The 13,642-nt window shown below is 34.8% G+C and overlaps 1 protein-coding gene across 1 annotated transcript in view; it reads right to left on the reverse strand.

Annotated features, from left to right (window-relative positions):
• Positions 1-13,642, reverse strand: part of ASCC3 (activating signal cointegrator 1 complex subunit 3) — a 322,615-nt gene that overhangs the window by 286,196 nt on the left and 22,777 nt on the right. Inside the window, exon 4 of the mRNA XM_014841095.3 lies at positions 2,702-3,261. Coding sequence (XP_014696581.3) covers positions 2,702-3,261 — 560 coding nt within the window. The remainder of the gene's footprint in view (positions 1-2,701; positions 3,262-13,642) is intronic.

Below are 13,642 nucleotides of genomic sequence, written 5' to 3' on the forward strand. Positions count from 1 at the left end.
GCTTTTTATTACCTCGTTTAAGTTACATGTAAAAATGTGTTCCTATGGTCTGCTAAATTTCTGGAGCAACAGCATACAGTGTGGTTATTTAAATATTCCTATTCCACAGAGGCAACAACAAGCTCAAAAAGAAATGGAAATTAACTATGCCATCACATAAACTGATTACATTAGTTCCAGGCTTAAGTGAGGGATTTAAAAGTAAACAGACAACACAAGATACAGCACACCCTAAAATGAAAATAATAGTGGTCAAGAGTGATTGTATCGAAACATTTTTCTATTGAAGCATTACTTCAAAATTATACAGAAAATCTGCTGTAACACAATACAATTGTACAGAAAGAGATCTAATATATAAAGTATGAACAGTCTATGCTGTAAAACAAAAAACTACCATGAGGGTTGTTTATTTTCATTCACCGATAGAAAAATCAAAATGGTGAGGGGATGAACCATTTAAAGCTCTACTACTCAAGCCATTGGCAGAATGAGAAATATTCACTTACATGTTAAACTGTCCATTAAACCCTGGTTGAAAAATCATTGAACCAGACCCTGCAGAGTGTATCTACCAGCATTAGAGTGGCCTATAATTCACCTCAATAAGGTGTACAAGACCTTACCTTACTTGGCCCTAATCCATCTGCCCACCTTTGTCTCTCACCACACCCTCTCTGCATCCTGCACCCTCACTGTACAGACTGCAACTCTCTAAACACACCATGTTTTTTCTCACACCCAAAATATGCTCCCTGCATTTCTGGTCCACTTGAAGTTAAATCTAGCCATATTTTAAGACTTGGCTCAAGCTTAACCTCCTCTATGAAAACTTTTCGTACCATTCTAACTCCTCTACAGAATCTATGACTGGTTCTCTAATGCCCTCATTTTCTTTGTATATACTATCCTAACACCTATGGTATTTGGGTACATTTATCGATTGACATCTCTCCTCCTACAAAACAATTAATTCCGCAAGAACAAGGCTGCTATCTTATTCATCCTTTTATGTCCAGTAACTAGCAATGTACCTAATACAGAGTAAGCATACAATAAATATATGATGAATGGATGGATGCATGAATTCAGTTTGACCTTGCAATGAGGCAGATTTATCAAAAAATCCTGAGAACTAAAAAACATCCTCCCTCCGACAATCATATTTGGTTACACACATAAAAATTGTGGTGAGGAACTAAAAATACAAACCTCACGCTAGATATTCAGAAGTAAAAAGAATAGTTTTATGGCTCACTCAGAAAATAAAAATTTCCATTAGTTTGATATTTATAAGTTTTAGTTTACTACAATCATAATAGGGAAACTGCTACGTATTCAATTATGACAGCAAATATCATTAAATTTTTCTTTATAAATTATAAATTTATTATAAATTTTTACATTATCATTTTCAGAATGTTATGAATGTGGACGATATCTGATATAAATTAAACCAAGTGTAAAATATTAAAGGTAAATGAGACTGATCACAGAATTAACAATAGGATACCTCACTTCCAAACTAAAGTTAATCAGCATAATACCCAACACTACCATGTGTATAGTCCACCAATACCTATTCAACAACTGCCCTAAATAAATTTTTCCCTGAAAAAAAATAACTAGCATTTTTTCCTGTATTCCTGACTGATACTCTGTGTGATTTAAAAATTCTTAATTCCAATAATAATAATGACAAAAATAACCACAGCTACCAAATGCTACTTACCATTTCACATATGATATCTCATTTAAGCCTTATACCAAATCTGTAATCTTCATATTCATATCCCCTTGAGATAGTCCAACAATCAGCCTCTGGGAAATTCAATTACCTAAAGTCTCAATACCAGTAAGTGGAAAGGAAAATCTGATTTCAAAGCCTGTGCCCTTTCTACAACAGCATGCCACCTCTCCTAATCCTTCATCAAATACGTTACTCATTCAATTTATCCAGCATTAAAATTGGGTTGACATTATTTTAAATTTCTACCAGGAAAAGAATATGATAACAGTACTGAGAGTAAGACTAAACCCTTCAAGATAAACTTTTCATGTGACAGTAGGAATTATTCATCATTTTGAATAACATAGCCAAATCGTGGCACAGAAAGGAAGTAAAATAATGTTTTCCTGTGTGTGATATAAAAACTTGTAAAGATAATTCTTTACTGAACAAGTAATATAAAAGAGCCTAATTATTTCTAGAGCAGTCTGTTTTTCAAAGGTTTTTCTTTCAAACGTAGCAACTAGTCAAAAATATTTTTATAAATCAGTAAGTCACTTAATACATAGGTAAAATTTCTAATAGTTTGAAGTGTATTGTATTTTCATCAAAGAACTCTTAGAAATATAAAATGCTGCACAAACGTTAACAGTGATTACTAGAGTAGACATATAATTTATCATTCAAACCTATACACTTTTGGGAGAAGGGGTACTACTAATTGTTACAACGTAACGACAGATTCAACCAGGATTGTGCCAGTAACCAGGACACGTGGACACCTTAACTATTGCCCTCTGACTCTTCTGCTGTTCAAAGACCTATACATGCCTACTATGCAAAACTATTCGGCTACATAGTTGACAACTGTAGCACAACATTAAAGAAGTACTTTCTTTGCTAGCCACCCATAAAAGGCTTTTCATTAAGATAGTTCACATTAACATAAAACTGCAATAACTTCAACTATACCTCATTCTGAAGTTCATCACCACTTTTAACAGAAGCAAGCATATCATATAAAGTACAGCAAAGATCTTCTATTCTTGTTGCTTCAGCCATTTCATTTAAAGTTGCATTTAAGTACTTCTCAACTTCACACCACAAAAAGGAGTCATTTGTTTTTTCCACAGGCTTGAGCCCTGGGGTAGAATGCTCTTGAAAATGTTCATTCATAAACTTCTTGTAATCTAGGCTTATAGTTTTCTGAGATTCACCATTTATTGGCAGTTCGTCAAAGTAGTCCAAATCATGCATGTCAAATGAAAATGCTAAATTTTTACCAAATAAAACTCTATCACCATTTTCCTCTTTTGTCATCTGGACAAGAGCTGTAAGACTGTCTTGATGAAAATGAGAAGTAATTCGATTAGTAGCATTACAAGCTGCAGTGGCAGATGACGATGGGAAGGGACCAAACATCTGTTTGATAGCCTTCGTCTCCTTGTGACCAACACAGTCCTTCAAGTGAAATGTCTGGAAGAGAAATGCAGCCGCACTTTCAATCACTTCTTTCCCATTATCCATTCCAACTATGCAAAGACAAAAGAAACAATATTAGTTCAAATGAATCATGGTTCAAGTTACCATTTTCAAAAAACTCCCACCAATATTCTTCTGAGCAAATCCAAAACTGAACACGCACCGATACAGATAACCAATATAGGAGCAGAAAAATCCCTTTAAGTCCATTCCCAAATTCTCAAAGAACTGTATCAAATAAAGCATTATCAATAATTATTCTATAGCTAAGCACAAAAACTACCTAATAACAACCCTTTAACTATTCCTAAAAACAATTTGAGGCACTAGCTAAAACTTATTTAAAACCAAATTTAAGTACTAATTTGATGAGCTAGTTAAACTAAAACAAGGTGCAAAAAAATCTGAATTATAGACTTTGGAGCTGGAAGGAAACCTCAGAGATCTGTAACTTTCCAACTTTTCCTGTAAATCTGAGACGGCAAGTAGATTTACATAGTTTTCATTCAAACACACTTAATACCATAAAGGATGAACCTAAATAGAACCTTTTAAAATAAACTTAGCCATATTATAAAACATAAAAAAAAAAATCTGCTGTTTAAGAAACCAAAAGTAAACTCCTTACCAAAGTCAGAGGAAGTAAAGGAATAGCTCCTAATTTCTTTAAGGCATTAATTTCTCATATCTGATTTTCTCCAATAAAAGAAGGAAAAAACCTGTACTTGTGTCATAGAAGTCAAAGAATATTCTTAGGGCAGAAATAAGGAATTTCAATCTTCAGAACGTCCCAAAAGTCAACGTGACTTACCAAAAGTAATACTGGTAAAGTTAGTAATCTAATTACCACTAGTATCTTCCTGAAACCACAGCTCAAATCTTATCAATAGTCACAAATCTTGAACAGCTTACTATAACTCGGTAATTCAATCCAAACTCCTATACTTTGTTTTCAAGTCACACCAAAAGCTGACCCCATCCTTTTTTTCCAGGCTTACTGGCTATTACACATTTCCTGCTCCAGCCAACAAGAATTTCTTAACATCCAAACACCAGGTCCTGTCTTACACTATGCCTATTTCCGTGCCTTTATGTAACCTTCCCCCAGGCCTCTGATTCTTCAAATCCCACTCATGTTTCAGAACCCAGCTCAACTGCCTCTTCAAGGTGAGTACAATATTGTGTACATTATTGTAAATTCTCACTGTACCAAGCCCCAAATAGGTGTTCAACAGAGATTTGTTGAATTAAACTGAACCCAGGCCTCTATGACAACAGACTAGTGTTTTTACACTACACCACATTGTCTCGATAACTTTTTATTGTACATGTTTACACATGTGTAGAAGACTGACAGTTTATATGAATGAAGATAATCAATTTTACAATGCATGCCTATTATTTCCAATTTCTTCAAGTATGAAGTCTTTTAAGATTAAAAAATTTTAAAAAACACCATCTGGCATATTCTTTTAGCATTTAGGAAAATACATGTCAAAAATCTGCTATAAATTAAATAATGCTTTTAAATTAACTAACTGAATAGCATTTATGTACATTCTAGTTATTCATTCTATACATGATGCTTGGAGAACTTAGGTGTTGGACAATTTAGGGACTGTGATAATCTACACATAATTCAACAGGGTTGGGAATACTATAGTTTGAGAAAAAATGGAATTCACATTTACAAACTTATTCTCTAACACTGTAAATATGTATTCTTTCGTAAAGATATTATCATTCTGCACCTTGGGATTTTTCTTAAGCAACTTACTAAGAACTCTCACACTAAATTATCCCAATTCTTCCTAACAAAACTATCAGATGCTAAAGTGGAGACCAGAGTCAAATAATTTGGGAGAGATCAAATAGTTACTTAGCTATTAAACAAGATTCAAAGCAGATTTCAAAAACTCCTAAATGAACGTCTTTCCACTACACTACACTAATCTACTGTAAATTCCTAGAAACTAAATTCATGTCTAATTCTCATTTACCAAATAAAAAACAAATAAATCACCTTAGGAAATAAAGTAACAAATGGAATAATAACCTTAACTTATTACCAGAAGTGGAATTAACAAATACTCATTTGTGGGTCACTGGCTAAATTATGTTACAGCCATATATAGCCTTCATTAAATATAATGCAGTGGATCCACATATCTTGCCATAAAATAACCTCCACAATACAGTAAGCAGGAGAAATTATGAGTTCACTTTTGAACAAAAATAACTGCAGACTCATGGAAACATCTACAAAGATCAAAAAAATTTTTTTTCAGGGTTTCAAATTTTAAATGAACATTGACTTACATCTATAAATTTCAATAACATAGAACTACTTTAAAAAGTTTTAAGCTTAGGTGGATAATGATGCTTCATAAATTTTAACACCCTAGCCTAACTATTAACTCTCCTTCTGCACAACTTATTCCACCACATCTTTCAACTGGACTGCTAAAAATGGACACGTGTTCACACCACAAAGCCATTTCTCAAAAGCGAATCTCTACACCAGGCTACCCAGGACTCTGGAGTTTCAACTGTTGAAACGCACTAGCAAACAGCATTTGTTGTCATTGTTGGCCATCCGACAGGGAAAGAAGCTACCGCATTCTGAAAACAATGAACTTTCCTGGGATGTCAAACATGCGAAGACATCCATTCTTGCCGCTTTCCGGCAACCACCCACGCGCTTCTGCCCCCCTCTCCTCCAAAACCCGCGGAGCCCAGACACGTGCACCAGCGAGCCATTGGCACGTGATGGCAGAGGATTGGCTGTTAGGCGACCCCGGATGAGAAGAATGCCCAGCATTGGAGCAGAGACTGGAGCCCCAGGCAGGGCAGCGACAAAGGAGCCACGCCACTTTGCAAGTACAGCCACCCACGAAGCCAGCACTCAGATCTTTTGGTGACTGAAATACATGAATGGTGTTTGTAAAACAGAGAAAACATCTGAAAAGAATGAATGAAATGATGTCGGACTTGTCAAACCTCCCCTCGACAAAAGCGGAGTGAGAAGGGGAACCCTGAGAAACCTAAGCGCTGCTCCGCGGCTCGGTCAGCGGGCTGGACCAGTGCACAAGCACTGGCCACGGCGAAGGGAGCGCGGAGGCCTCGGAAGGCGCGCGCGGCACCTCTCGAGGGGCAATTTGTAATGAGGGAGTGTGTTCTTGTTTTCTTAGACCATATCCAAAATTGATCATGTTAGATTAACAGTGAGGATCTTGTTCACAAATAATCTTTCTTCTTCGTTTCCCTTTATATTTTATGTACAATTTAGTATTGAGTAATCTTTTAAATGATTACTTATTAGGCTGAAGCTCTTTGGTCAATTAAAACTTGCTCCCAATTCTTCAAACTTTTTCTGTTTCACATCACTGACTGTGCTAATCTTTCTGAGAGAAATTTAGATATTTTAAGTTTAGTTTTGCCCTCAAGATAAAGTCTCAGTAAAGAATAAAATATACACTAAATAATCAACTGGCCAAAGTTTGAATGCAACAAGAGCTCCAGACCTTTAAGGAAGCTACTCTAGATCCCTAACCACTTGACTATCCTACTTGAGTAGGAAATTTTAATTGAAAATTGAATAAAAATATCCATCAACTGCTTGCATCCTTAGCTGCTAAATACTCAATTTAGAAGTTGTCAACAAATGAGTTCCTTAACCAGTTAAATCTTCTTCATTGTTCAGTAGAAAATATTTTACAAATATCTTTTATGCTTATATGTTAATATTGCACTGTTCAAAGTAGTCGGTTTTTTCATGCTAGGTCCATACCTGAAGTGTCCATTTTACCCGACACTTGATCTGCAACTGTAAATATAATATTATAACCCTACATCAGCGTCAACTCAAGCTCATTCCATTTGTTAGACATAGCAAGGCAGGCAAACTGCTATGAACGTTATATTTGAATAGAGATTAGCTAACTGATTTTTTAAACTGATTGTGATGATGATGATTTCTTTTACCAATATGTAAAATATTTGTACCAGCAACTTTTCTAGGTCAGCATTACACATAAAAAAACACAAAAATGATTCAATTTAAACATATACTATCCTGTCATTTTTTTCCCTCTACATATTCACCTGCAGTGCCTGTTAGTGTACTTTTTAAACAAGTACAGCATCCAAAACCGTCACACGAATCTTGCAAGTATTTTCCTCATTTGACTGAGAAACTCAGATACAGAGAAGCTAAATAACACACTAAGTCTACAAGAGCCAGGATCATCTTTTTTTTCTCTTTTTGCATTACGCCATCTTTGAAATAATTACCAAATTACCAAACAAACATGATGTAATGGAGATAAGCATTTACCATATGGCTTCTTGAGGAATAAACTGAACAATTTATGTGATATAAATTTAATATTGCCTAAGTAATGAAATTTAATAAAATGAGCTTCATTTTTTTAGGGTGTAACTGTGCATCAAAGCACCTCCAGCAAAACCTTGCATTAAGTGGGCAAAGTATTCAAGAAATATTAAATATAGTAATCTGAAGGAGTTGCTTACATGTTCATATTATTCCTACACTTATATGGAAATTATTGCCTTCAGGCTGAGCAAATAATTAAAGGAAAGCAAACAGAGAAACATATTTGGTGGAGAAAAAGAGTGGCAGTTCAAGGGATTAAAAAAGAGTCCAAGGCACTTCCCCATGTTTTGAAGCCAGGCATTTAATTTTACATATATTCATTACAAAAGGTGAAATGCATCTATGGTGTAGACTTTAAATCAGCATGCAGTCACATATTACCATTTCTAGAACGAAAAAATCCTGCATTAAATTACAACTTGACTTCCCAAGCAACCAAATAGCTAACATAAAAGCTTCAATCAGATTTTATACAAAAGCTTCTGATAATAAAACCATTATTTTGAGCAACACAAATGCAATAAACTGTGCCTCTGAACAAATCACATAGCTCATGAGATTTACTTAGCATTTTTTATTTTTTTAATGCCCAAGGAAAAACATCAAAAAAAAAGATGACAAAGTACAGTCACGTGTCGCTTAACAACAGGGATACGTTCTGAGAAATGCATCGTTGAGCGATATCACCCAGGCTATATGGTAGTACTCTTATGGGACCACTGTCGTATATGCAGTCTGTCACTGACCAAAACATCACGATGTGGCACGTGACTGGATACACTTCACTGCCGCATCTATTTATCAGATGCTTAGTACTTGCTAATACTATAAAGAAAATTATCTGCAACCTTAAAAATGCCTCTACTAAGGGAATGCAGTGTAAATTTTCTTAAGCTTAAGGAACCATAATTGATTTGTAAATGAAGAATAATATACTGATAAACTAAAGCAAACTGTGAAGAGTTGATCCTGTTCCCATTAGGAAAATATTTCCATTGTGATTGCTCCAATATCCATTCGATTTATAGCTGTTTGCCATATCCCCAACTAATCTGAACTGCCTATTTACACAACGGATACATTAGCAAAGTCATCTATGATTTTCATTAAGTCACTCAGCTCTTTTATTTTCTAATTTCTCTTGTGAAATGGACATAAATATAATATCTCTGACCCTGAAACATACAAACAAAATCTAATTCTGTCCCCAAGTTTCCTTTTCTATGAATTTCCTCCTGACTTACCCAAGGAGAGTTCCTGCCCTTTTAGTATCACCATATCACTAGGCATATACATCTATCAATAACATTTAATGACAAAGAACTATTTGTTTACCAATGGCTACCGGCACATCTAGGTTTTAAATAAAATTATTGACTGATAGTCATTTACCAGGCTGCACTCTAGGCACTTTGTAGTACTGCTTCACATCACAACTACTATACAAGTAAGAATCACCATCACTATATTATAGATGAGGAAATAGGTTTAGTGATATTAATTAGCTACCCACTAGTAAATAAGAGAACTAAATTTGTACCACATATATTAACTGAAAACTTGAAATTAGCCTAAGCTGTAGGAAAATAATTTTATGGAAACTTAAAACCGAAAACAAAAAAGATGGTACAAAAAAATATTGTTGCAAATATTCTAAAGAAAATATTAGCTTACTGGATCCATCCATTTATCTAAAAACAAAGTATAAGCAAGTAGAGTTTATTCCAGGAGTACAAAGATGGTTAAGTGTCAGAAAATCTAGCAACGTAATCTACTTTAAAAAAAATTAAAGAAGAAACATCTAGCACACAGATGACTAGAGGTGGAGAAGACATGGTGAACAAAAGGCAACAAACATGAAGAAAAGTCCGAGCCGTGAGCAGTCTCCAGCCCTAACATTATTAAGCTGCTGAACCCTAAGGAGGGAATTTGTCAGGTAAAACAAATACACCCACTTGGTCTCTTTGTCATTGTAGGTTTTGATATCTGAGCTGAATTACGCTGAATGGTGACTACACAGGTATTTGTTATATTATTTTTTTATTTTTACCAGTATAAAATATTTCATGACAATTGTTAGTATAAAAAGCTATAATTTTTACTTGTTTTTTGAATATAACAAGAATACATACAGTACACATACAGCTCAAAGAATTACCACAAAATGAACACACCTGTATTATTTGGATAACTTCTTCCAGAAACAGAACATTATCAGCTCCCCAGAAACTTCTTTCATATCCACTCCATTATTCCCTTCCTCAAAAGTAACCACTCTCCCAACTTCTAAGATTAGTCATGCCTAATTTTCAATTTTATACAAATAAAAATCAAACTATCTGTTCTTTTGTGTTTGGATTCTTTCAGTCAACATTATGAGATTCACTTCCAACGTTACATGGAGCTGTAGTTTGTTATTGCTATAAGATAGTCTACATATGATAATTTATCTATGCCACTATTTAACAGTGAATTGGGTTGTTTCCACTTTAAGGCTATTACAAATAATGTTGCCATGGACACACGTGTCTTTTGTGTACGTGTGCTGGCATTTTTACTGAACATTTATGTACGTGTTGCTAGATAATAGGCACCAAGATTTAAAATTTCTCTTGTCCAAGCACAGTAGATGCTACCAAACAGTTATTCTAAGCAGTCCTACCAATTTAAATTCTACCAGCAGTGGATGAGAATTCTTGTTTCACATTCTTGAGTCTGACCAACATTTGGTATGTCAGTCTTTTTAATTTTAACCATTTGGTCAGGCATGTAGTGGCGTCTCCCTGACTACTATTTAAGTTGGGCACCTCTTCATGTTTATTGGCCATTCAATTCTCTTCAGCAAAGTGCTTGTTCAAGGCTCTTGCTCATTTTTATACAGGATTATCTGTCCTTTTTTTTATCGATTTGTAGCTCTTATTTAATGTAGAAACAAGCTCTCTTTTTGGTTATATATGTTGAAGCTATATTCTCCCACTCTAAGACCCGCCTTTTTACTCTCAAAATACAAAGTATCCGTTTTGGGGCCAGCCCAGTGGCATAGCAGTTAAGTTTGCGCACTCCACTTCAGTGGTCCAGAGTTCGCCAGTTCAGATCCTGGGCACAGACCCATGCACCGCTTATCAAGCCATGCTGTCCTACATATAAAATAGAGGAAGATGGGCACAGATGTTAGCTCAGGGCCAATCTTCCTGAGCAAAAAGAGAAGTGGCCGTGGATGTCAGTTCAGGGCTAATCTTTCTCAAAAAAAGAAAAAAAGAGTATCAGTTTTAATGGAGCCCAATTTACCAATCATTCCCTTTATGTGTACTTTCTGTTTTCTGTTTAATAAATTTTTCCATATTCAAAGATCAGGAAGATATTCTTTTATATTTTACAAGTTTTATTATTTTGAGCTTCATGTTTCATTTTATAATCTGCTTAGAATTATCTGTACATTTTTTTCCTATGTATGTGCAGTTGACCCAGCATCATGTTCTGAAAACACAGCCATGTCTCACTACCCGGGCCCTCATGATAAATCAAGTGTCCTAATATCCATGAGTCAGTTTTCAGACTCTAATCCATCCCACTGGTTTATCTGTCTATCCTTGGACCAACACTGTACTGTCTAAATTACTGATCTTTATAATAAGTCTTCATATCTGGTAGAATAAGTTAGTCCTCTCTATTTTTCAAGGTTGACTTGGTTGGTCTTTGCCTTTGAATTTACATATAACTTTCAGATTATTCTGTCAATTTCCACACACCCTCAAGGACAAATCTGTTGAGATTTGGACTGGGATCGCAATGAATGTGTAGATCAATTTGGATAAAAAGGATATCTTTATAATACTAAGTGTTCCAGTCCTTTGTATATCTCTCCATTTATTTAGATCTTCTTTAATTTCTCTCAATAATATTTTAGTTTTCCATGAGGAAATCTGCTCATCTTTTGTTAAATTTACTTCTAGGTATTTGATAATTTTTAATGTTTCTGTAAATGGCATTTTTTTAACTTGCTGTTTGTAAGTAGAATTGATTTCTATATTGACCTTGCTAACTTCATTTTCTAAAGATATAGTCATGTAAATAATGGTAGCTTTTTTTTAATCTTTACACCCCTTCTTTCTTTCTCTTGCCTTATTATATTAGCAAGGACCTTTAGTCCAGTGAGAAACAGAAGTGGTGACAGGCATTCTTGTCTAATTCCCTATCTCAGAGAAGCTTTTTCAACACTGCATCATTAAATATGATGTCTGACGTAGGTTTTTTTATACTCTTTTATCAAATTAGAGAAGTTACCTTCTATTCCTAGTTTGCTGAAATTTTTTATCTTAATTGGATTTAGATATTCATAAAATGCTTCTTCTTCATCTACTAAGCATGTGACTTTTAAGACTTTATTACTTTATATGAATTACACTGTTTTTCCCTATTTATTAATGCAATAATTAACATTTATGACCTCACATGTGCTTGCGTTCTCTCTCGCACACACATCTCATGTGTATGTTTTTTTTTTACTGACTCTTTGACAGTGTATTGCAGTCTTCATGACACTTCCCTACAAACATGGCAGTATGCATCTCCCGAGCTTTAGGACATACTCTTACATAGCCACACCACCATTATCTCACCTAAGATTTAATATTACCTAATGATACACAGCACATATTCAAATTTTTACAATGGCCCCCAAACAGCTTTATCATTTTTTTTCTCATCCAGGACTCAATCAAAGATAGTACACTGAACATGATTTTTATATTCCTGTAACACCCTTTAATCTACAATAGTATCCTCATATCTTTTTAAAATGACATTATATTGTATTTCCCAGTAAAGCAGTCAAGGTATATAATCTTTGTGTGAAGGTTTTTAAACACAGATTGAATTTCTTTAATAGTAAAAGATTCAGATTTTCTATTTTCTCTTTTGTCCATTTTAGTCATTTTTGTCATCTTAGTCCTCTGAAGCTGTCAAAGCTCTGCTCATGTTCTCATCCTCCTCTTCCCCGCTGGGTTCCTCTTCTGGAATGGTCAGTCACCTCTAGGAAAAAGTGGCCCAAATGCCAGGATCACATTTTCTGGGTTTACTTCTGCTTCTAGATCTTGGCCCCATAATTCTTCATTGCTTTAGTAGTACTCTGATGCAGTCACATTTCATATTTCACAGTTTTTCTAGTTATTCTCAGCAGAGAGTTGTTCCAAATTACCTTGTCTGCCAATTAAAGGGAAGTGGAACGCTGAACTTTTTTGGTATCTGCAATTTTCAAGATAGCTATTTTTCACTAATACTCCTGAAAAAGTCCTACCACATCCAATACACAACAGATCTTTATTATTCTAAATGTCTACTGTTACTTCCATAGACAGACTTGCCAGATCCTGCTAATATCTTTTTATACCTCCTTTTCTATCATTGCGTTATAAACTGCTTTCCACCCTTGGTTTTGATTTCTCACTTTTTTATAGTCAAATCTTATTTCTTTGAGAACTCAAAAACATAATGGATTCCGAAATTCCCTAAACCACACTTTGTAAGTCACTCCCATCCAACCTAACTTTTGATTCATACTTTTCTTAAAGACAAAGTTATTAAACATAAAATGCATAAAATGTCAAAATCCAAATAAGGCAGAGGCTATAAATTAGAGAAGGCAAAACAAACAGAACTTTGTGTGGCAAAATAATTTGAATACTGAAAAAACCTAGCTCAGTTCTGGCTGAATCCTGATTGGTATCCAGACCAGAGTAAAATCATTAGCTCATTCTGTTCTGGCCCTGGGAGACTCAGTCATGGAGCTGATCAGGAACTGTCGCGTCTCTCTACTGACCTTCCCACCATTCTTGACCCTCATTCTTGACACTGTGAAAATCTGATCAGCCTCCTGAAATGAACATTTAAAACACTAAGCTACAGAGATACATGCCTAATACATGATGCATTTTATTGATTGCCACGCTCAATCTTGACCTCTTTACTTTCAAAAATGTTTTTATTTAGAACACATAAAATGTACTAACAAAATTTCATCGCCAACAGAATACAGG

The sequence above is a fragment of the Equus asinus genome, chromosome 24, assembly GCF_041296235.1.
Source record: "Equus asinus isolate D_3611 breed Donkey chromosome 24, EquAss-T2T_v2, whole genome shotgun sequence".
NCBI classification, from domain to species: domain Eukaryota; kingdom Metazoa; phylum Chordata; class Mammalia; order Perissodactyla; family Equidae; genus Equus; species Equus asinus.